Raw genomic sequence first — 24,641 nt, 5'->3', positions numbered from 1 at the left:
ACGTAATATAAAATTAGTAGGAAAGAAAAAACATCTACCCATTTCTTTACTTTCCTTCTCCTCTTGATTTGAGAGGGAAGTCAAATAGTAAATAATGGCTTGCATTTGGAAAATTTACGGCCGACAATGACTGTCATGTGAATAGAAAATGGGCCCAAACAATGCTAGGAAAACGAAAACATGTCCTACTTTGATTTTCCCTACTTTTTGTGCTACCAAATGGACCTAGGGCATGAAATGCAGCATAGTGTTTCTTTTCTTCCGCTTGCTAAGCAAAATATATAATGTCGTAAAATTATGAGGCATCTAAAAGTGAATGTTTTATTTCATGAGCAAAAATAATATCTCTCACTTTCTTGATTCTGAAGTCCCACATCTCATACACAAGATGTTGTCTCGGATGATCAATGTCTCAAGCCCTCATCATAGGACACCAGCATGTAGTCGAATTTAATTCACCATGAATCACTCTGCACTCCTTTATCATCATTCATTCATTCATTCTTTTTTTTTTTGCATCAATAACATCTTGTGTTTTCGTTAGGGGTGTTTTCCGCTAAATCTTTCTATTCCCACCTCGTGCTTGTCCTGCGATTCCTAAAGTTGCTAGGGTGTGGTCGATCCATGCACCATTGCGTGTAGTTGTGTTCGGATGGGTGGCTATTCGTTATCATAGCCATACGGTGGATTTTTTTGCAAAAGAGGACGATGGGCTTCGTTGATCATTGTGCTTTGTGCATCCAAGATGGGATACAGTGAATCATATATTTATCCATTGCAAATTGGTTCGGGAGATTTGGGGCCATCTCTTGATAAGACTCGACATGGGTCTTCCTTAAGGACCTCATTGAAGCTTTGGATTATTAGCAATTTGGGTTGTGTGGAAAGAGAGAAACGTGGAAAGAGAGAAATGACAGGATCTTTAATGGAAGTGCAAAGAGTGCTTCTTATTTATTTACTAAGTTGGTGGCTTTGACAATCTTTTGGGCCAAGTCTTTTCCAAGTTTTCAATTTGTCTTGGCATACGATCTATGGTAAGGGTGGCGTGAGGTTTGTTTTAGCTTTGAGAGGAACCCGACGATTCTTTAGGTATGGGAGCCTCTAGATAGTGGCTTTCTAAAGTTCAACTTCGATGGTTCTAGCCTCTGAAATTCGGGCCTGGCAGGTGTTGGGGGAGTTTTCAGGGATGACAGAGTGGTGAGATGGTCTTTTGCAGGCCCTACTGGTGCTGCGGATTCTAATAAGGCAGAGGTGTGTGCCGTCCATAAAGGAATTAATCACCTTGTGGGTGAGGATCTAAACAAAGTAGTGTTAGAAGGGGATTCCTTGAACGTTATTCGATGGTTATCCAGTCCCCATCTTCCTCCCATGGAGATTTACTGATCTTTTTAATGAGATTAAAGATATTGTTGGCTCCTTGAGTATCTCCTTGTGTCATATCAAGAGATCGGCTAATGGGGCCGTAGACTGAATGGCTAGGTCTGGGGCTCAGAAAGAGGATTTTGAGATTTTTGACTTTCTTCCCCCTTAATGTTATCATGTTTTTTAGTTTCCTTTGTATATTCTTGCTCTCTTTTCTTGTAATAGACCATATCGGTCGTGATGGGGATCGTAGACATCCCTTACGAGTTTATTCTAGGCGGGGCCACGCCGGGGGCCGGTAGGGATCTTTTTTATTATCCGTAGGGACATTTTGGGGGTTTTTTTGGCTTTATTAGGGATATTTTGGTCTTTTACTGGTTTTGGGGACATGTTAGTCTTTTTTGTTATTGTTGATGCCTATATATAGGCCAGTTGTATACTTTATATAAACTTTATGATTTTCTGAGACTATTACTGAGTTCTCTGAGATTTCTACTTCTCCTTTATTCTTCCTCTTCTATTCTTTCCTAATCTTCTTCTACTCTTCTCCCTCTTTACTCTTATTCCTCTCTCCCTAGCCTGCATCAAATTTGGTATCAGGGTGAGCTAGGACAGGAGCCCCAGTCATCTTCTGTTTGATATTCTGGAAAGCACGGGTGGCAGCCAGGGTCCAACGAAACTCTCCCCTTTTCTTGCATTCTGTGTTATAGCCATAAGGGTACTAAAACCCTTAACAAACCTGCGATAGAAGGTGACCAATCCATGAAAACATCGAACGTTTGAAAGTGTCTTAGGGATCGGCTACCCATTAATCGCTCTTACTTTCTCAGGGTCTGGAGAAACACCTCTGCCTATTTCAGCGAAAATCTTAGTGAGGCTAAAAAACACTATTCTACATATGAAAAACTTAATACAAGCAATGTTTCATAGGAGATACTACTTATTACCTCAAGAGTTTGTCCTATGCTCTGACCACGAAGTGTTGAAATACCTTCATTCACAAAAGAAATTAAGTCAAAGACACGCTAAGTAGATAGAATTCCTCAAAGAATACACGTTCGTCCTCAATCATCGGGCAAGAGTTGAGAATAAAGTAGCTGATGCCCTTAGTCGTGTGGTTATGGTCCCACAATCTATGAGTGTCAAGATCATAGGAATTGATAGGCTGAAGGAGGAGTATCCCACATGTCCCGATTTTGGCATCATCTTTTGGGATGTTCATGATGGTAACCGTCGAGATCACATTGACTTCTTAGTAAGAGACAATTATCTATTTCGAGGATCTAGGCTATGCATTCCCCGTGCTCCGCTTTGAGATTTCTTAGTTTGGGAATTGCATGCCGGACTGCCGGAGGTCTAGCAGGACACTTTGGCAGGGATAAGACAATCACGTTAGTCAAGAATCGATTTTATTGGCCATCTTTGAAGAAAGACGTAGCACATTGTGTCACAGTGTCGCTCCTGCCAACTGGGGAAGGCTAAGAAGCAAAACATTGGATTATATACGCCCTTGCCTATTCCCCACTCTCCATGGCAAGATATGAGCATGGACTTTGTCCTTGGACTGCCTAGGACGGTTAGAGGGCATGACTCTATTCTTGTGGTTGTGGATCGATTCTTACGGATGGCTCATTTTATTCTGTGTAGCAAGACAACTGACGTCGTGCAGGTTGCTAAGTTGTTCTTTAGGGAGGTCGTCAAACTTCATGAATTACTTGTTTCCATCATGTCTGACAGGGATGTCAAATTTGTCAGTTACTTTTGGAGGACACTTTGTAAGCTCTTCAGGACCCGACTGAAGTTTTTTTCGGCATTTCATCCACAAACCAATGGTCAGACTGAGGTCGTTAACCGTAGCCTGGGTGATTTGTTGAGATGTCTAGTAGGTAACCGTCCAGGTACGTGGGATCTTTTATTGCTGACTGCCGAATTCGCGTATAATAGCTCTGTTAATCGGAGTACTGGAAAGAGCCCCTTTGAGAGTGTTCATGGTGTCAACCCTCGTTAACCCATTGATCTTATACCATTACCCACTGATGCCCGTCCATCTGAGTCAGCCGATTCCTTTGCCCAGCACATCCATAACCTACATGCTCATATACATTGTAGGATTGCTATGAGTAATGCTGATTATAAACTACCTGTTGATGTACATCATAGGAACCTTGAATTTAATGAAGGTGATTATGTTATGGTTCGTGTACGCCTTGAACGTTATCCCCATCAGTCATTCAAAAAGTTTATGCTCGAGCCATTGGACCTTTTCGTATCCTTCGTAAGTACGGCCCTAATGCATATTTAATAGACTTACCTGCTGATATGAATATTAGTCCCGTATTCAATATCGAAGATCTTCTTCCATATCATGGAACCTTCGAGCCTCCTGCTATGCCGACAGATGTTTCTACAGGTCAGACTACCAGCTCTGTTCCAGCCACAGTGCCTGTGGTTCCGCCAGTTCCACCACTTACTGCCGACCAGATCGATGCTATACTTGCTGATGAGATCGTTTCATCATGACATGGTGGATTTCGGCTGTATCTTGTCAAGTGGCGTCATCGACCAGATTTTGACACGCTACTTTGAGGAGCTTCGCCGTTTGGACCCCGACATCATGCAACAGTACCATACTCTTCACTCTCCCGAGGAGAGTTATTTTCATCAGGGGGAGTTGATGGGGATCGTAGACGTCCCTTACGGGTTTATTCTAGGCGGGGCCACACCTGGGGCTCATAGGGATCTTTTTTTTATTCGTCGTTACATTTTGGGGATTTTTTGGCTTTATTAGGGATATTTTGGTCTTTTATTGGTTTTGGGAACATGTTAGTCCTTTTTGTTTCTGTTGATGCCTGTATATAGGCCAATTTTATACTTTATATGGACTTTATGATTTACTGAGATTATTACTGAGTTCTTTGAGATTTCTACTGCTCCTTTTAGTTCTCCTTTATTCTTTCTCTTCTATTCTCTCCTAATCCTCTTCTACTCTTCTCCCTCTTTACTCTTATTCCTCTCTCCCTAGCCTGCATTAGGTAGTCTTTTTAATGAAGCATTTATCCATTTACCATTCAAAAAAAGAAAAGAAAAAGAAGTAGAAAACATCTTTTTAATACCTCCAATTTTAGAAATCACCATCAATTCAAGGACCGATTTGACTTTCCTATGCCACATCTGAATGGTTGATGCAAATCTTGTTTCAGCTATTCTCAACAACTTCAACTTTGAAAATTGAGTGAAAATGAACTATATTGGATAGCTTATTCTTGATCATTTTCATATGCTTATCAATATTTAAAATGCATTGACACTGTTGATATGTTTCTAAGCTTTTAGTTGTGTTACTTGGGGAACATAAATTCTTCAAAGCCAAGTTCAATGTATGAACTACTTACGGTGTCCAAAAAATGTGTGGGTGAATGACTTCACTTTGTAACCCTCATGGATCTACAAATTTGAAGAGTCACACTTCTCCAGGAACGAAATTTCAGAGTTATCGTCGTAACACTGTCCAGAAACGTATTCTCAGAGTTATTATCATAACAAAAACAAAATCTCATTCCTTTGACCATATGTCATCCTCCCCGCATGCATGGTTTTTTATTTTGGATGAAACATTTTGTTTTTGCCAAAATATTTCGATTTCGGCCTTTACCAAAATGAAATCCACTTGGATTCAGCAAATTACTATATTTCGCTCAAAATTATTTCAGAATTTTACATGAAATTTTAAGATTTCGTTAATGTCTCGGTTGAAATGTGCAAAACATGCAACTTTTCAGATAAGAAAGTAAAGTTTCTGTCGAGATGTCAACATTTCGACAGAAACACTGACAAAAGTCAATCCTACTCGTAGAAAAGAGAAAAACGAGATTCATTTAAGATATTTCTAAAAGTATGACAAAAAATAAAAAGAGAAACCAGTGGTGAAGAATTGTACATGGATTTTCGGCCATGATTTCATACCGAAATGCTTTTTGTGATTTTACAAGATTTGGTCATAATTTTGTACCGAAACCGAAATGTTTCTGTTTCACTGATGACCAAAATCGAAGCTGAATCAAAACCTTGCTCATATGAATCCTACTGCAACATGTGAAACCTCATGGTTTGCTTTAATGCTAAACTGATTGAAGACAAGACAACCTGGCGAGGTTGGGGTGGAGGAGAGATTGGAGAAGCAAAGGGAATAAGACTGATCTGAGGACCAGATTTAGGATTCAAAACTCTTTAGGAATCACTACTAATGACGTTGAAACTAGTATGGTTAAAATTGATCCAAAATTTGGCCTTCGAATCCACATATTCAAGAAAAATAAAAATTGGGGTTGAGAAGAGAAGTAGAAGAAAAAGAGAATATAAAAGAAGCATAATAAAGAGAGAAATGCGATCTTATTATAGGGATAGATACTAGGACATCACACAATTAGTTTCCAAACAATCACTCCAAGGTTGGATCTCGGGCATCACACCCACGATCAATAGGAAGAAAATCATTTCCACATCCATAATGCTTCAATTCTTTTCTTCATTCGTCATTCATTTTCAGAATAATGTACATAGAACTCTCTTTTAAGAGAAGAAAAGAGATGAATACAGCTACTTCGGTGACACATGGCAAGAGAAGAGGAGAGATGAGTATAACTACCTGTGAGACACATGGGAAAAGAAAGGGAGAGATGAGTATAGCTACTTGGGTGACACATGGCAAGAGAAGTTGAGTGGCAAGTATAACTACTTGCATGGTACATGTCAAGAAAAGAAGAGAGATGGGTATAACTACCTGTGTGCTCTACTTTAATGAGACACACATGGAATCCTCTAACTGTTAAAACACATCAGTACAAGTTTACAAAAAATTAATTAAATACACAAGAAAATGATAAATAAAACAAGTCAACTGCACCTACCCTTGATTTAATTTAAAGAAATTTTAAAAAAAAAGGACAGCATAGAGTAGTAGCATCGTGATGATTTTTCTGCGGGATTCGACCATCATTTGTCTTGAATCAAGGTAGGAATCAATAGAGGGGATGTTGTTCGAAGATCCTTATTTATATAAACATATATACACACACATTATTTTATAGGATACGAGGTTTTCACTGTAGGTAATCTAAAATACATTAAAATAGGACCAAAGTGTCCTTAATGAAAAATCTTGACCAAATGATTTGCTTCCTGGGAGTGTCAATATTTGTCAGGACATAATCGTGGCATGAACCCGACCATGTCATGCACGAGTCACTTTTGACATGCAATTCTTGAAGCCGTGCAAAGCATCCGAGTTATATATTGTTGAGGTCATGAATCATGATGACATCACCATTTTAGCCAGTTTAGGCCTATAACCTATGATTTGTGGACACGGACACGGAGTGTCGGACACGGCAAACTCCCAAATTTTAGAAACGGGGACACGGCTAAAATATAAGGTACATATAATCATGACTTGTGGACATAGATTTGTGTGCCGGGTTTCAATAAGGATATGAGGTATCTGGCATGGAATCCCCTAAAAATCTAGAAATAGTGGTACACTCGTACACGTACATACATACAAAGTTACTGACACTTCTAGCAGTACACTTGGAAGTGTCTAAAGGAGTGTCGACATGTGTGGACACGGGTGTCGTGTCGGACACGACACGTGTGGGCATGTGTCGCGGCAATAAATTCAAAATGTCCACCAAATCATAGCCTATAACTTATTCATCCGGTAAACTTTGGACTGAAATGATCTGTTTAGATGCTGGTGGAACTTGTGGGTCTATTGGAATTATGTAATTTTTTACTTACTAGCTTGTTATGCTTTATTCCATTGATATTGAAATGTGCAAAATAGAAACCTTCTTGTTGGCATGCTGTGAAAAATTGCTGTATCTTGATGAAATAGTAGATAATTGTTAGGTTGTATAGCTTCTAGTGAACTGAAAGTCTATTACCTCAGTTTAGAAATTTGATAGAGATTGATCCAATTGTTCCTCCTGTGATGTAGGTGCGTGAAATGTTCTACCATGCCTTTGACGGGTATATTGAGCATGCTTTTCCTCTTGATGAATTAAGACCGTTAACCTGCACGGGAGAAGATACACTCGGTGGTTATGCCCTAACTCTGGTAAGATAATCCCTATTTTCCCTCCTAACTATAAATGTTTATATAATGGTTTTGTACTGATGCTGCCATAGAACAGATTGATTCTTTGGATACATTGGCCTTACTTGGTGACCACGTGCGATTTGCTGCAGCAATTGAATGGATTGGTGAAAACCTTCGGTTTGATATTGTGAGTATACAGTATTGGGGTTGACCTTATTATCTATAACAACATGGCCCCTATAAGTTTTGGTTGGTAGTTAATGCTTTGAAAGTATTGATAGATTGAAGATCGGCATTTTTGCCTTTTCCAAATGCATTCTTCTACAAAATAAATTTTGATGAACATTCTCCATGTCCATGAGCCATATTATATTCAATTAAAACGGCTCTCTTTTTAAAATAAAAAATAAAAAATGAGCCATATTACAATTTCATTGTCATTAGTTCTGTTAAATAAAGAAAATACAAATTTAAGAAGTAATCATGTCTTAGAAAAAGAGAAGAGAATAAAGAGGAGGGAGAATGATGAAAAAGAAGAGGAGGAGTTTGTGTGAGTTCAAAAGTAAACCCGAAGAATGTCACTTCCTATTTATGTATAAACCCTAAAAGGAAAATTACAATAATGTCACTACTAAAGATAGGCCTCATCATAACAGGCTAAGGCCCTGTTCGTTTCAGATTCTGACAACCGATGGTGAGGCCCCAACCCGATTATTGGACCAAAATTAAACGTAATTTTTGTCCAATAATCAGGAGGGATCCTCACCATCGGTTGTTAGAATTTGAAACTAACAGGACCTAAACATGGTAATTCTCAACACTCCCCATCAACTTGCATACTCATCTTGGAACAAATTATGTGAAACTGATTTTACCCAGAACTCTGTGAAAATGTCTGCTGGTTGATCCTTAGACCTCACAAAAGGAGTGAAAATTTGCTAGTAACTTTTCCTTGAATGGAGTGACAATCTACTTCATTGTGCTTTTTCTACTCATGAAACACTTGATTACTAGCTATGCAAGTAGCTTCGGTTTTGGTTTTGATCACTATGGAAACGGAAACGCTTCGTTTTTCGGTTGGAAATTTCGATGGAAATCCTGTAAAATCACGGAAACATATGCAAATGATAAATTTTAAGATTAAACTTTAGGAAATACTTGAATAAGCATAATACACAATTAAAAGCCATCACATAAGCAAGACAACCATCCATAATGGTTTAACACAAAAACGAACACCTAGTGACACGCACGGTCATGCATGTCTGATAACTCATTACATACCACATTTCACATGTAATTCATATAAATATTTATAAAAAATGCATACAATACAATTCATATTGCATTAATTTATTGTTGGGAATAATGTTCGCTAACCACTCGGATACTCAACGACTTCTATAAATCCGACGTTCAATTGCTTGGTGATTTCTTCTTTGATTTCGAGAGTTCAGTTCAGTCAGTCCTCAATTTTCAGAGTTTTTGCCTTTTAGGTTTCACATCTAGAAAGAGTGGTAATCTGTGTTGGACAACTTCTGTTCTTAACCTTGGCATCTCTTCATAAGGCAATGGAATGATTATTTGAATTCTTTTAATAGGTTTATCATTTTTTCATGCTCTTGAGGATAAGGTTTTTCTAATTCGAATTTCTTTGAGCTTTTTGTGCCTGTGTTTATGGTTTTAGTTTCTTCCATGATAGGCTAGGCTTGACACTCCCGTGCTTGCTCGTTATCTTCTTCATACAATGGTGGTTTTTCATTCAATGATGGTTTTTCATTCAAGTTTCCATTATCAATCTCATTATCACACATAGAGAAATACTCAAAATTAAATTACATATATAAAAACGGGAGTTACATGTTCATGCTTGCTGTTGGACTCAATATACCCAATACACACATTACTAGACTCAATAGAGTCGATGGTCTCAATATGAGCATTATCAATAATAGGTTCCTCCAGAGGGAATATTCTTCTAAAAGGTTCCAGAAGGGACTTGTAAATGGAAATGAATGACCAGTTGGTTGCGGCTTCTGTTATCAGCTTATGTGGGTCGAAATGGTTCAACCCTCCTTTCACTGCAACTGTCAAATTGGTTTGGAACTCTTTAGTTAGGGGGGATCCATTTCGAATAGGAATTCCATGGAAATTTATCAATGTGATCCTATCAATCCTTTTCTTCCACAACTTCAATCAATTTTTGGTCTTCTGCATCTGGCAGACAGAGGTAAAAGAAAATCTCAACACCTGGCAATTTTTTCTCTGTAGTCTAATGGTACCATGGTTTCGAAAAACCACTGAATGGAAATTCATCTCCTGCCTTGACAAAATACATGTTCAAGGTATTGGAACCGGATCATATGGCATGTTCTATTTCATGGCTAGGAACTTGACCTGCGGGTTCTTCTAAACTCGAACCCAGTCTTCCTTTGCCGGAACATAGCCTAGCCCAAACGTTTCTTCCATTTGGTTTTTTTCGATCCATTCAGCGATTGCATGGTTACGACAACCCAATCCCCTCTGTAGGAAATTACCTATTTTTTGGAAGATTTTTTGAAACTTCTGTATTTTTACTACGCAGCAAGGGAGTCTCTTCAAACATTGCTTCACCAAGTGAAATTTGTGATACTTCAAAGGAAAACCCGAACAAGTTCAAATCTTCTTTTTCGTGTTTCACATGGAGAGACATCTTCTTTGAAAATTTGACTCAACTGCAATTAAGAGTCCCCATCTACAGTCACAACACGGTTGCCCTTGATGAACTTCAATTTTTGGTGGAGACTGGAGGGTAGATGGTTGTATACAAACTGCATGTAGCCACAGTCTTCCTATTAACAAATTAAATGATGGCTTTTATATCAACGATTTGCAACTCAACGAGAAAGGTAATCTTGCTTACTTGGATTTCAGTGGATAATGCCAGGAATTTTTGTATTCCAAAAAACCTTGATTGGACGACAAGAAGTCTGATGAACCTGAACCTAGAGAGGTTGCTATGTGGAGAGGACAAACATTGAAAGCTGATTTGCTGTTGATTAGAACAAATGATATTCTCTTCTTACAGCAGTCGACAGTGACGTTTAAATCTTTGACATAGTCTGTGCCAAGGAGAATCTTTATCAGAGAAGGTGATTGTCTTGGACACATGGGGGGTCCCTACTCCCTATCAATTCAGCCAGCTGATTTGGCGAAATTTATAATTTAACATTAGCAAAGTTCAGTTTTTTTCATTACAGCCTTTCGATGCTTGATTGATGCCATCAACAGCTCATTCCCATATTGGAATCTTGCTTCGGTTTTCTTTAGTTGTTTGATGATGTCATTATCCTCCATGTTCTATTGCTATGAGGTTTCTCCTTTGACCAAAGTGATGGGATATTCTGCACTCAAATCTGTGGGTTTAAACTGTCGACTTCTTTTGGTTACATACCAAACTTTGTACCCTCGAAATCTTCTTCGAGATTAAGGACAAAAAGTTTCTCCACTTCATATGCCCCTAGTGTGAAGGGCCTTGGGATAGATTCTGAAGACTTCCACCATTACGTATGACTCATCATCGTTGCAAAATGGAAGTTTCATCTTCTGCTTCTACCACAAATGGTTCGCTGTCGTACTGTAGCTTGTATTACTCTTCCTCTTTATAAAATTATTCTTCCTGCTACAATACAAAGGGACAAGGAGGCTCGATGGCTAACACATTGACGTACTCTGAATTCTCTACCAATCTGTTCTTTCTTGCTGACTCTTCACATTTTGAATCTTTTTCTATGGCTCTGATGAGGGTGGAAGGGTCAGAAGATGGTTCTTCGAGGGAAGTGGTATTAATGTTAGTTGGCGGAGGTATTACATGGGTTGGGAGAGGATTCTTGGTGATATTGGGCTTGGACAAGAGACCCTATCTGTCAGTATCTATGAGATTTTGAATTCCATGTTTATCAATGCTATGTAATGATCAGTGACAAGGCTCGAACTCTGGTGGTAGGCGCAGAACTCATTAGCATTGAAGTACTTGGATATAAGATTTGGTGGTGGCCTGGGTTCCAAAGGGAAAAGCCTTCTTGCCATCTGAATTTGCTCAAGATAGTGCTAGGAAGCATTGTCAAAGGGGTGGACTCATTCTTATTTTGGTTGTAGGGTTTTTTCTCCTCCCCTAAAGTTTGCCTTTAACTAATACTCCATCTGGAAAAGCATCCTCCACTACTGGAATCAATGTTTCAAAAGTTGGGTAGTAATGGTGAGCCATGTACTGCAAATATTGACTACTAAATTCTTCAACACTATTTGAACTAGCTCTTTTTCATATGGCCTCTATCACATGGGAGGCTTTTTCCCTCCATCTCACTACGAACAAATGGAATGATTCCTTCATTTCAATTCTTGTCTAGAGATGTTCGCCCCATTTTCATAAGAGAACTGATCTACAGAATGCTTTGAGATAAATCCTTCCAAGTTTCATTCGAGATTTGTCCAATGCTAAGGACCGTCTCTGTGCGGCTCCAGTCAATGACATCTGAAATAGTTGAGAGATTTGCTCGGCATTAAATCCTTGTTGTCTATGTAGAACAATGAACAACTTTAAATGCACAGTGAGACACCCAGTTTCATCAAAATTTTCAAACTCAGGAATCTTGAAATTTTCTAGAAGTTCTATCTTATGTATACAGGAGAGACTGTCCATATCTAGACCCTTTTCATCTTTTCTTTCATCCTTCTCATGTTAACTTCTCGATATTTTCTAGAGGGGTTTTCTCTAGTCCTATTTGGATCTGCATTTTTCCTTCTTTGACATAGTTTTTTTTGTCATATTGCTCTTATTCCGCTATCTCAAGACGAAAGGAGTTTGATGCTTCAAAGGATGTCTGTTGACATCATTAGACTCCCTCCTGTTGGGGTTGGATTGTTTTGTAAGGGATGAATGAAATTCTCATTCCATTAACTTTTCATCTGTTTTTCCATGGTTGACAACTAGACAATCTTTGCCCTAGTAGCGGCCATCATCTCCTCCATCCTAAAGCGCGTAAGGATTCTGTTGCTCTGACATTCTACTCGATAAACTGATGAGGGTCTCTAGCCAACTACGCTTGTGATATAAGATAAAGTTTTTACTCAATGGAATGAGATGCCCATTACCGGCGGGGGGGGGGGGGGGGGGGGGGGTGGTGGGGGCGCATTATATGTGATGCTTTGGGTATCCCAAGCATCCGTCAGAAGCATAGTTATAAATTCCGTTCCGGTCGCCGTTCCGTTTTGGCTACTGGAACGGAACGTTTCGGTGTTTCGGCCGTTTCGTTCGAAACTTTCCGTTCCGCTCCGGCGAGGGGAATTTAAAAAAAAAAATAGTTAAAAATATGAAAAAAATTCAGTGGGTATGGTGAATTTTTTGGAATTTTTGTTCCACTCCGACGAGGGGAATTTTTGGGAATTTTTTGAATCTTTTTCGAATTTTTTGCAAAAAGACGAAAATAGCCCTCCAAACAGCACCCCCACGGTCATAAAACGAGGGTAAATATGTAAAATACACTCCCCAACAGCCATACGGGCATTTCTGTAATTTTTTGGATTTGTTTTGAATTTTTTTAATTTTTTCCAACTTTCCAACCCCATTCCGGCCGGAATGACCGGAACGGAAAATATAGGCATTCCGTTCCGGAATCCGGACCGGAACCGGAATTCCGGTGCGTTCCGGCCGGAACGGAACGGAATTGATAACTATGGTCAGAAGCAATTTTGTTTCTTTTTTGGGTCTGGAGGTAAGGCGGCATGTCCCTCTCTTGTATTTCTTTTAAAATTTAAGGTGCCAGCCCAGATTCGCAGATAAATTCCGGTTAAAGTATTATCACAAGATGTTTGATGCAAAATCCAAACTGAGAAAGGTAATTATGAAATTCTTGTGCTTCCTTACTTTATCAAAACTTAACACGTATTTTTTCCAAGTTTTGTCTCAATTTCTAATGAAATATTTGGAAAATAGACAAAACTTCATAATCATTAAGTATACCAAGCCATTCGAGAACAATCATTAGAAAAAATAAAAAAAATATTAATGATATGAACAGCTCATAACTCTAGTTGGACCCTAAATATCAAAATGAGTTACGGAAAAAGGAATTAACTTTTGTTTACCATCTCTTGCATGGAAAGAAACTTTGTGATGCTTGCTTAACTCAGAAGCTTTACAGTATAATGTGTACACAATTTTAACACTGGGAACTAACACCTTGGCGGCATGTCCCTCTCTTGTATTTCTTTTAAAATTTAAGGTGCCAGCCTGGATTCGCAGATAAATTCCGGTTAAAAAACTCCATGTTGTTGTGGAATATTATCACAAGATGTTTGATGCAAAATCCAAACTGAGAAAGGTAATTATGAAATTCTTGTGCTTCCTTACTTTATCAAAACTTAACACGTATTTTTTCCAAGTTTTGTCTCAATTTCTAATGAAATATTTGGAAAATAGACAAAACTTCATAATCATTAAGTATAACCAAGCCATTCGAGAACAATCATTAGAAAAAATAAAAAAAATATTAATGATATGAACAGCTCATAACTCTAGTTCGACCCTAAATATCAACATGAATTACGGAAAGTAATTAACTTTTGTTTACCATCTCTTGGGTGGAAAGAAACTTTGTGATGCTTGCTTAACTCACAAGCTTTACAGTATAATGTGTACTCAATTTTAACACTGGGAACTAACATCTTCAATCTGCAAAGAGATGGATAACTGAGCCGACGATGCCATAGATTCAAGAAAGGAAAAAGACAAGAAGAAAGGAAAAATCATCCTCATTGTTTTTAGATCCTGAAACACATAAGAAGAAAGGAAAAATATTATCAAACAGCTAAGAGACTTGATCAATTTACTTATAGATAATAAATTAGAACGAAATTTAGAAACATGTATAACAAAAGACAACTAAGGAGACTCGATAGGGAAAATTGTTCCTCATCCAGTCATAGAAGCTAACGGCCCATTGGTTAAACTCATAAAGAAATTTTGAACACTCATAGAAAACTATAGCTTGGTGTGGAGTTGGCCATATGAATCTTCCTCTGTGCTTGACATTATTGAGCACCTATGAGACTTGTTTAATTTACTCATAAGATAATAAATGAGAACGAAATTTTAGAAACATGTAGAACAAAAGACAACCAAGGTGACTCGATAAGGAAAACTGTTCCTCATCCAGTCATAGAAGTTAAATGCCCATTGGTTGGTTTATTTACCACTAAAAAAAGGCGCATTGGTTAACGTAATAAAGGAATTATGAATATACTTATCAAATGCTTAAAAAATAGATAACTCTAGCGTGGTGTGGAGTTGGACAGATGGATCTTCCTCTGTGCTTGACAACTTTCTTATATGTTATGGCTAGAAGTTGCTCGGTGGCCATCTAGGTGAGATTAGGGATTGGACACATGGGTGCTTCATAGTTGCATTGGAAACTATGCTCACTAATATGTCAGAGTTGTCTTTTCTTCCACGATATCTGGTTCTTTTTTCTGATGTTTTTTTTTGTGGTATTCTTTGTAAGGATCTGATTTCTTGTTATTTTGCTACAGTATTGGGTCTCATAAGTGTGCTACACTTTGAAAAGCCAGCATAGTGAATGTTATAAGAGGCACACAAATGATTCCTAATGCTAATGTAGGTGTTATTATATCATTTGGTTTCTTTTTAATCATACTAATGTCAACATATTTAATAGATTTCATGGTGAATTTTTCTTTGGGTTTCTCTTTTTTTTTTAAAAAAAAATTGTTTTGTTACTGTATTTTTTTTTCTGTTCATTACCCTGAAAGAAATCATTTGCTACTTTTGTCCACTACTTACTGCATGCCTTTTTCATCGTTGTAAATTTGGAGTTTATCACAATATATTTTCAGGACAAAACAGTGTCTGTGTTTGAGACTACTATCCGGATCCTTGGCGGTTTACTTTCTGCTCATCTTCTCGCAAGTGATTATGCCACGGTATATTATCAGTGTTGATACAGTTTTCATAGTTCGAATCCTTTTTGAATACCTTATTCTTGTTCTTCCAATTGGTTTTATCTTGTAATGAAACTTTAACTGTTCACAAACATTCTTAGTGTCAAAAATATTATGTTTCTTAAAATATATGCTGTCAGGTTTCTGAAATTTGGGATGCTTTTTTATTTTATTTTTTTCCATCATTTCTTTAAGTCCAGCAGTATTCTCTTCCTTGGTATTTGGTGGTATGGACTACACACCTGATGTATAACTTTCCCCTTGGTTGTGCGCCTTTATATCTTCATGTTAGTCTTTAATATGGTTTCCTTAGTTATTCAAGGGCTTGCATGACGAGTACTACCAGTCGATTTGCCCACCGTGGATTAACCACTGTCCAAAAAATTTCACCCCTCAGACACTCCCATCCAATCAGACGTGATGAATATGAATCATTGGCCATGTTGATTCCAACTGTAATTTGTAAAACAATGATCAGGTGGCTATTGACATAGATTCAGTGAGAGTGCCATACATTGGCAAGTCCAATGAGGCCATCCGTTGGTGGGGTCCCACATGATACAACACGTGTGACCTGTACTCTGGTAACGATGAACTCTATCTACAGGTTGGAACGGATGCAACAGTTGCAGTTCAAGCTGTGGGTGATCTACTAGTAGCATTTTTAGAAAGATATTTACGTTTAAATAATTGTCTTTATGTACCTTCCATTAAAAGGAATTTCATTTTAGTTTCTAAACTTTTGAATAATGGTTAGTCAACAACTTTTAATAAAAGTAGTGTTCTTATCAAACACGGAAATTCCTTAATTACATAAGGTACTTTAGTTGACGGATTCTTTATAGTAAATGCCTTAGAAAATGCAAGTAACATTAAGGATATTCCTATTCAGAATATTCCAAACCTCAAAAGGTCAAGGAATACGACTAATCCCTCACATCTATGGCATCTTCGATTAGGCCATATTTAACCTAGATAAGATTACAAGATTGGTAAAAGATGGGATTCTATCCAAGTGGAACATTTTCCAACTTGTGAACCATGTCTTGAAGGTAACATGACCAAAATTCCCTTTAAGGGCAAGGGTGAAAGATCCCAAGATTTGTTGGAGATTATACATAGTGACCCATTTCCAATCCGGCAAGAGGAGGGGTGATATACTTCGTGACTTTTACGGATGACCATTCAAGATACGGATATTTGTACCTTATGCAACGTAAGTCTGAGACCTTTGAAAAGTTCAAAGAGTTCAAGAATGAATCAGTTAAACAAAAGAATAAAAGACTCTTCGCTCTGATAAAAGTGGAAAGTATCTCTTGGATGAGTTTATGGATTACTTAAAGGAAAATAAAATTATCTCTCAATGGACTCCACCTGCAACACCAGAATTGAAGGTGTTTAAGAACGTAGAAATAGGACTTTGTTGGACATGGTCCGGTCTATGATGAGTTCCACAGAAGCACCTTTGTTTCTATGGGGATGTGCCCTAGAAACGACACTCTATGTCTTAAACCGTGTCCCAACTAAATCAGTACCATCTACTCCATATGAGATATGGACTGGCAAGAAACCCTCATTGAATCATATGAGGATATAGGGGTGTCCCACACATGTTAAAAAGACAAGTGCTGATAAGTTGGAGACAAGAACTGAAAGGTGTATTTTCATTGGATATCCCCAGGAAACAAAGGGTAATATATTCTATAACCCAAGCGAGCAAAACTTTTTTGTACGTAGGAATGCGGTATTTTTGGAAGAAGAGTTCACACAAAATAAGGTCAACGGGTATAGGATTGCCTTGGAAGAGCAACCTGAGATTCCATTAGAGAAAGAGAAAGACATTGAGCAAGAACCCACTATACCCATACAAACACTCCGTCGTGGTAGTAGGGTGATCAAATAACCCGAAAGGCTTATCTACTTAGGTGAGACATGAAATCCGAAATGGACTCCATGTACACTAACGGGGTCTGGACTTTAGTTGATCCACCAGAGGGCATTAAGCCCATTGGACGCAAATGGATCTTCAAGAGGAAGAAAGGCCCTGACGGTAAGGTAGAGACCTACAAAGCACGGTTGGTGGCGAAGGAATATAGTCAAAAGGCTAGAATTGACTATGAGGAAATCATCTCACAGGTACCCATGCTAAAGTCTATTAGGATTCTATTAGCTATCTCAGCACACTATGACTCCGAGATTTGTCAGATGGATATCAAAACTGCTTTCTTAAATGGAAACATTCAAGATGATATCTATCTGATCCAGCCAAAAGGTTTTGAAGCTGCTCCAGAAAGATGACAAAGTGTGCAAGTTGCAAAAATCCATTTATAAATTAAAGCAAGCATCCCGCAGTTGGAATCTTCGTTTTGATCAAGCAGTCAAAGAGTTCGGCTATACTCAAAACGTAGATGAGGCTTGTGTTTACAAAAAGGTTAGTGGGAGTGCTGTGACATTTCTTGTTTTGTAGATAGATGACATTTTACTCATTGGGAATTATGCTAGAATGTTGTCTAATACGAAAGTATGGCTTTCTAGCTCCTTTGCTATGAAAGATTTGAGTGAAGTGTCTTATTTCCTAGGCCTTAAATTAATTAGGGACCATAGAAATAGGACACTTGGACTATCACAGGAAGCTTACATTGATAAGATATTGGCTAAGGATAATATGGCAGATTCCAAGGGTTAATACCCTTTAGACATGGAATCAAGCTCCCTAAGAAGATGTCTCCTAAGACATCTGAAGAGAAGGAAGAAATGAACAGAGTTCCCTACGTCTCGGCAATGGGAAGCTTGATGTATGCCATGTTATGCACAATGCCAGATATTTGTTTATCTGTAAGCATGGTTAGTAAATACCAATCAAACCCAGGTCCAGAGCATTGGACCGCGGTCAAGCATATTTTAAGTACCTCAGAAGAATTAAACATTACGGTTTAGTATATGGAAGAGATGAATTAGTCATTTCTGGATATACCAATGCGGATTTTCAGTCAGATGTTGACGACATGAAATTTTCTTCAGGATTTGTCTTCACCTTAGCTAATGGAGCAGTTTCATGGAGGAGTTGCAAGCAAGACACCACGGCGGACTCCACGACTGAGGCGGAATACTTCGCTGCGAGTAATGCGACAAAGGAGCGGTATGGCTGCGGAAGTTTATAGACGAACTTGGAGTCGTACCCTCTGTTGAGAGACCTGTTACGCTTTATTGTGATAAGAGCAGGACGATCGATCAAGCAAAGGAGCCAAGGTCTCATCAGAAGTCAAAGCACGTCCTTCCGAAATATCATGTGACACAAGAGATTATCGACAGAGGGGATGTGGCTATAGTTAAAGTAGCTTCAGCGGACAACGTGGCAAATCCTTTGACCAAGTCCCTTAGCCAAAAGGTTTTTGACAAGCATCTGGAGAGAATGGGTCTAAGATACATGCATAACTGGCTTTGAAGGCAAGTGGGAGATTGTTAGAGTATATGCCCTAAAACGCCAGTAGAATGACATTTATTAATCGATAAAGATTTATTTCATGACATGAATGGGTAATTATATTAATGAATGTGTGTGATGTGCTTGTTTATTGACACATGTTCGTCCTTAGGTAGCATAGTAGAAATGCCATGCTCAAAGGATTCACAGATCCAAGGGAGCAAGGAGATATGGCATCTCGATTCTATACAAGCCTTAATAGTTCCTAGTTGGGAAAGTGACTGGACATCCCTTTTTGTATACAACTAGCACCAATCTTGCCTACATGCACATATCGTGAGGTGACTTATCTCGGTCATCTGGGTAGTGGACTCTAAGCAAGAAGAGTGGGTGCGACGATTAGATCGTGCAACCAAACCGGATCAAACAAAGAACAACTTGTGGACAAGAGAGTATAAAGTTGTTCTTCCAGACATGACCCTTCACATGTCCTTAGACAGGACCCTTCACATGTCCTCAGACCTGAGGGATCTTATTGGTCTGTCGGCCCGTTCTACAGTCTGTCTATCTCATAATGATTCTAGTTTAGTCACATTCGGATAGTGCTATATCGTAGAGCAAACCCACAAGATCAATAGTGATACTTAACAAGGGATTCTTTGGCCTAAAATTTAAGGATTGATATCTACAATTTTGTCCGAGTGGTAAGCCTATTAAATAGCCTGGCCAAGCGAACTTAATAAAATGTTTATGAGAATGTTTTATGAAACATTGAAATGTTTTCAAAGGATATTACAAATTCATTTGGAGACCGAACACCGCTTGATCAAAATGGTATACCAAGAGTGGTTCAAGGGGATAAATGGTGCCCACCCCTCGTATGACTCAACTCAGTAGATGTAGTCAAGAAGAAAGGACTTGCACATACAAGATGTGGTTAGAGGTAAGATGATCTGATGGTCATCTTCAGGGCTATGTCTCGATGGAGGCCACTGACCTAATGCGAGGGTAGTCTAACTACAGAGCGAGATCGCAGTGGGGCCCACCACAAGGTTCTGTGGGATCGACCGTCGGATCTTTGCATTGATGCCACTCATAACTCGAATGACCCGATAACATCTAAAAGGATCAGAGTTCCTGATTTTATGTAATTGCACGGACGGATATGATCCGTTAGATCAATGTGGATATTAATTAAGTAAATAAATATATATATGTTGATATATGTATATATACATGTCTCTCTTAAGTAACAAGAGACAGTAAGAGAATTTTTCGAAGACAAATTGGAGCCGAAATAACTCCCACTGGATGCGAGTTATTAATTAAGAAATTTGTTAATTAATTATTTAATTATTATTCATTATTATGTATTATTAATTTGATTAATAAGCATAATAATGTGTAATTCAAATTAGGATAGTTATTCCTAAACCGGTTCTGCAAAAGTTGCGGAATTGGAATGGAATTGGGAATTGGGATAGTACTACACATTTGGATAAGCATGGTTGGGCCCACCACACGCCCAAATCAGTTGGAGAGCTGGGGAAAAGAGTCCCAATTGCTCAAGGACTTTGAGTTGTGCTGAAACTCCTTGCTGGATAAGAATTGCTAAATTGTAGGATCTACAAAGCAAACAATTTGTTTTCAACACCAACTCTTATGAGATAAGGCCGCAAGGGCTGGAGAGAGACATCAATATACGTTCTCCTATGTATCTAAGCCATTCCCACACAGCCTTGGACGTTTGGGAGAGTCACGTTCATTCGAGGAGTCTCAATTCAAGTTGGTTTCTCAATTGGATAGGAATTGGGAGAGAGAAACATGGATTTATTAAACCAAAATTCTATTTTCTATATATGAGAGAGGGCTGAACGAAATTTTGAAGAAGGAATACTCCAAAATTCGTCCCCTCTTCTCCCCCCCCCCCCTTTGGAAAATTGTTTCCCATCTCCTCTCTCTCTCAATCTCTCTTCCAATTGAAAAAGTTTCAAAGAGAAAGGCTTCCAATCAATTTTTCTGTTGTCTACAATAAGGGTACTGATTAGATCAGACCTTAAAGAGGTGAATAAGAGTTATGCACATCCACAATAGTCCGAGCAAAGAAAAAGGATCCATCGGTTCAACTTGCGGGGTTCACGGCGTTCAGAACGATCGCAACCGTTCGAGGAGTAGATCAAGTAGCGTGATTCATTGATTTCTTCTTCAAAGAGGTATTTCTTTATGTTTAATTAACATAATTAACTAATCTAGACTCTAGGATCTTGGGCAATTGCAAGATCGAAAAGAAAAATTTAAAGTTCTATGTGATTTTTGTTCCGTTGCACATAGCGATCTTGGTGGAAGGGGATAGCCTTCCTTCAGCGAAGACGTGTCGACATGGATTCGGCGTAGGGGGGCAAAGAATCCATGCAACATAGTAGAGAACCCAAACATGTTTTCCATGACAGGGAACTTTATTTGCCAACGTCCCAAACCTTGTTTCAGACTATAAGCAACCTACAATTTCGAGACCTCGTCCTTTACCTTCAAACTGCATCTTCTAAGTTTATTCTACTAGCTCTTTTTTTTAATGGATTATTCTACTAGCTTTGTAAGGAAATTATCAGCATCATCTACTAAAACAATGGTAACAAAGAGAATCCAACAACAACAGTTAATAGGTGTAGCATGGTCCAAATTTCCATCTGTCAATCTTCCTTGTGGCCATTATGATATATAACAAACATGTGTATCATCGGCCTAGACAATAACAATCATTGGAATCCCCCCGTAGTAAACCTGATACACATGTTTTACAGGTGATTGCGCATACCCATATGGATTAGACATGCCCTAAAATGGGGTAGGGATACCCTATGTCATAAAAAAAATAACAATCAGTGGCATTATTCTTTTGCAAATATTGATCCAAACTATAAGAAAATGGTTGCAAGGCCACACGAAATTTCAAGAACAGATAGTCTAACAGACTAAAGATGCTCAAAATCAATTGCAAATTTAACTATAGAACATAGTACTAAAGCTCACATAGTCAACTCAAAACTCATCTAGTACTAAAGCTCACATAGTCAATTCAAAACTCATCTGAGTTGATTCGACTTGCTAGCAAAGTAAGTTGACTCACCAAACAACTTGGTGATTGAAAAAGTAAAAAAATGAACCAAGGCTTGAAGTCAAATGTTCCAAAGAACGGTGGCTTGCATGCTTTATATGCCGAACGCCTATACATACATTGAATATGACTATATTAATAAGAAAATTATAATAAACTTAGGGAAGTGATATATCCGCCCCTTTTGATCACCGGGAACACCCACTGTCAGTCCTTCTAGCAATCAGGGGCATTGAATTCTTCTGACATAAGTACAACATCTCCTCTTTAGTCATTGATACACTGACAGGCGGTCTTGGAGAGTCTTTTGGGTGTGAAGGAGAGCCTTCAGATTTCTGGGGATCTAGGAATGATTCTGGGGCTGAGTTTGCAGAGTTCAGGTTTCCTTTTCGTAGGTTACATTCAGGGTGAGGAGGGGTGACATGAAGGGGATTTGTAGAGGGTTCCTGGGGCAAATGTTCAGAATTGTCACTTAAAGCTTCAGGTTCTTCACATTGAAGAAGATCAAAGGGATTTGAGGTTTTCACTGGTTCAGAGGGAGCAATAAGGCTATGGGTCACTGTTGATAGATCACGGATTTGTAAGACAGTGCAGCTCTCCATGGCATTGCTTTCTTGTGCAATCACTTCATTGAATTGTTTTTTTTCCTCCTCCCAGCTTGTACCCAACTTTGGATTGTCTTCTGATTCCTCAGCTTTTTCTTTCCCCTGGTCTTTTTTTTACCCAGGTTTGTTGCTTTTTTTGGGGATTTCGACAGGATTTAGAGGGCATCTGTTTTGAGAATGAGAGAAATCCGTACAGTCAGGCAGAAGGCTTCCAGTCATACTCAACTGGTTGGGTAATGCTTCCTGAAGGGGAGTGGATTTGGATAGAATCTGGGAGGTTTTTCCCAGCCTCCACTTCGATACAGACTCTGGCAAACAGAAGCCTAGAGGATTCAGCAGTAGAAGTATCCATGTACAGGGGTTTATCTATGGCGCTGGGAATTTTGCTCAGACCCCCTTGAGTCCAGAATCTCAGGTCTAGCCTCGGAAACCTGACCCAAATTGGAATTTTTGAGAGGTTAGTCCTTTTAAAGATGCAGTTAGGGGTCCATTTTTGAAGGATCAACGGCCTCTCACCAAAGGATACCATAGGGGCTTCTAGAACCATGGTATATTCTTCTTCATTTGAGAATTTGATTAGGAAAAAGCCATCGGAAAGAGGGAGTAGCTTGAAGGATCCTTTATTCTTCCATTTTCTGAGAAGATGAGCTCTTAACGCTATAAAGTAGGGTTTCCGCCCAATGAGATAGCCTACAAGGCAGTGCGTCCATTTTTCTTTTGCCTCCATTTCGTCTTCCTCGTCTAGGTAAACATTTGAGGAATTCTCATCAGTCGGATCAGTTGGGAGGTGATGAAGTTCAGTGGGGACTGAAGCTTGAGGAGGGTTTACAAAGAGATTAATCCATTTATTTCCTGAGTCTACAAGGTTTGAGGAATTCTTTTTTGCTGAAGGTGGGCGTGGGGGGTCATCCTTCGGAGATGAGGGAAGAATTGTTTCTGAGGATGAGGGGGAATCACTTGTTGGGGAGGTTAACTTTGGGAACAAATCATCAAGGGTGCGTGGAGCATTTGGTTTTTGCAAATGGGAGTGGCCCAGGTTCAGTTTGAAATTTGTCCTTTTGGGGGGAGAATGGGTTTGAAGGTTCAAAGAGGGAAGTTCCACAATGATTTGGAATTTGAAATTGCCGCCTACTTGCACCTCTGGACAGAAATAGTTAACAACAAGCAATGGGTAAAGAGGATCCCTATCTCTACCTCAAAGCACAACCTAAGTTAGGTGGACAGCCAATCCCATATCCATGTAAAGCACTTTTCAACACTAATAATAGATGACCATAAGCATTCATATATATGTTGATAAGCTGAGTTGCTAACTCTCTTCCTCAAGGTGAGAGACACCTCTCACCTTTTGAGAGATTCCCTCACCCCTAATATAGGGGGTGTGGGGGGGGGGGGAATTCTTTCTTCCACTAAATCCAACTACATCTTCCTTGATTGTGTCACTAATGTCCAAAAAAATGTGTGTGCAATCCATCACCCCAAGCCTACCTTTTTAAACAAGGTGCTTCATAATTAAACACACATTGTATCTCTATCTCTCTCTCTCTCTCTCTCTCTCTCTCTCTATGTGGGCCTCCACTGTATTTTTGGCTGATGGAATAGATAACGTTATCTACTTGGCCGAGTAGATATCGTTATCTACCCTGTCGCATGAAACACAATGGGCCCACGTTGTTTGGATGATCCAAAGCATTCATTTGTTAGGCCCTGACATAGATAGGGTGTGCCCAAAAAATCAGCTCCATAGGATCATCTCAACCTTTCTATTTGTGGAGGTTAAAAATGGACAGATTTGTGGAGGTTTATAACCGTCCATTTTGAACTCCACAAATAGAAGGGTTGGGATGATCCTATGGAGCTGATATTTTGGGCACACCCTGTCAATGTCAGGGCCCATCAAATGAATAGTTTGCATCACCCAAACAATGTGGGCCCCCACTGTATTTTTGGCCTACGGAGTAGATAACGTATCTACTTGGCCGAGTAGAAACACTTTTCCCATATATATATATATATATATATGTGTGTGTGTGTGGGGGG

The 24,641-nt window shown here is 38.9% G+C and overlaps 1 protein-coding gene across 3 annotated transcripts in view; it reads left to right on the top strand.

The window, feature by feature from the left end:
- The window catches only part of LOC143885334 (Glycosyl hydrolase family 47 protein), a 108,058-nt gene that overhangs the window by 18,453 nt on the left and 64,964 nt on the right, over positions 1-24,641 (top strand). For all 3 annotated transcript variants that reach the window (XM_077389464.1, XM_077389463.1, XM_077389462.1), the window contains exons 3-5: positions 7,358-7,477; positions 7,554-7,646; positions 15,353-15,439. In XM_077389464.1, the coding sequence (XP_077245579.1) occupies positions 7,358-7,477; positions 7,554-7,646; positions 15,353-15,439 (300 nt within the window). The remainder of the gene's footprint in view (positions 1-7,357; positions 7,478-7,553; positions 7,647-15,352; positions 15,440-24,641) is intronic.

The sequence above is a fragment of the Tasmannia lanceolata genome, unplaced genomic scaffold (genome assembly GCF_043159265.1).
Source record: "Tasmannia lanceolata isolate RefF3 unplaced genomic scaffold, GAP_Taslan_0.1 ptg000008l, whole genome shotgun sequence".
NCBI lineage: Eukaryota > Viridiplantae > Streptophyta > Magnoliopsida > Canellales > Winteraceae > Tasmannia > Tasmannia lanceolata.
The sequence above is the reverse complement of the archived record's forward strand: the minus strand, read 5'-3'. Positions and strand labels throughout refer to the sequence as shown.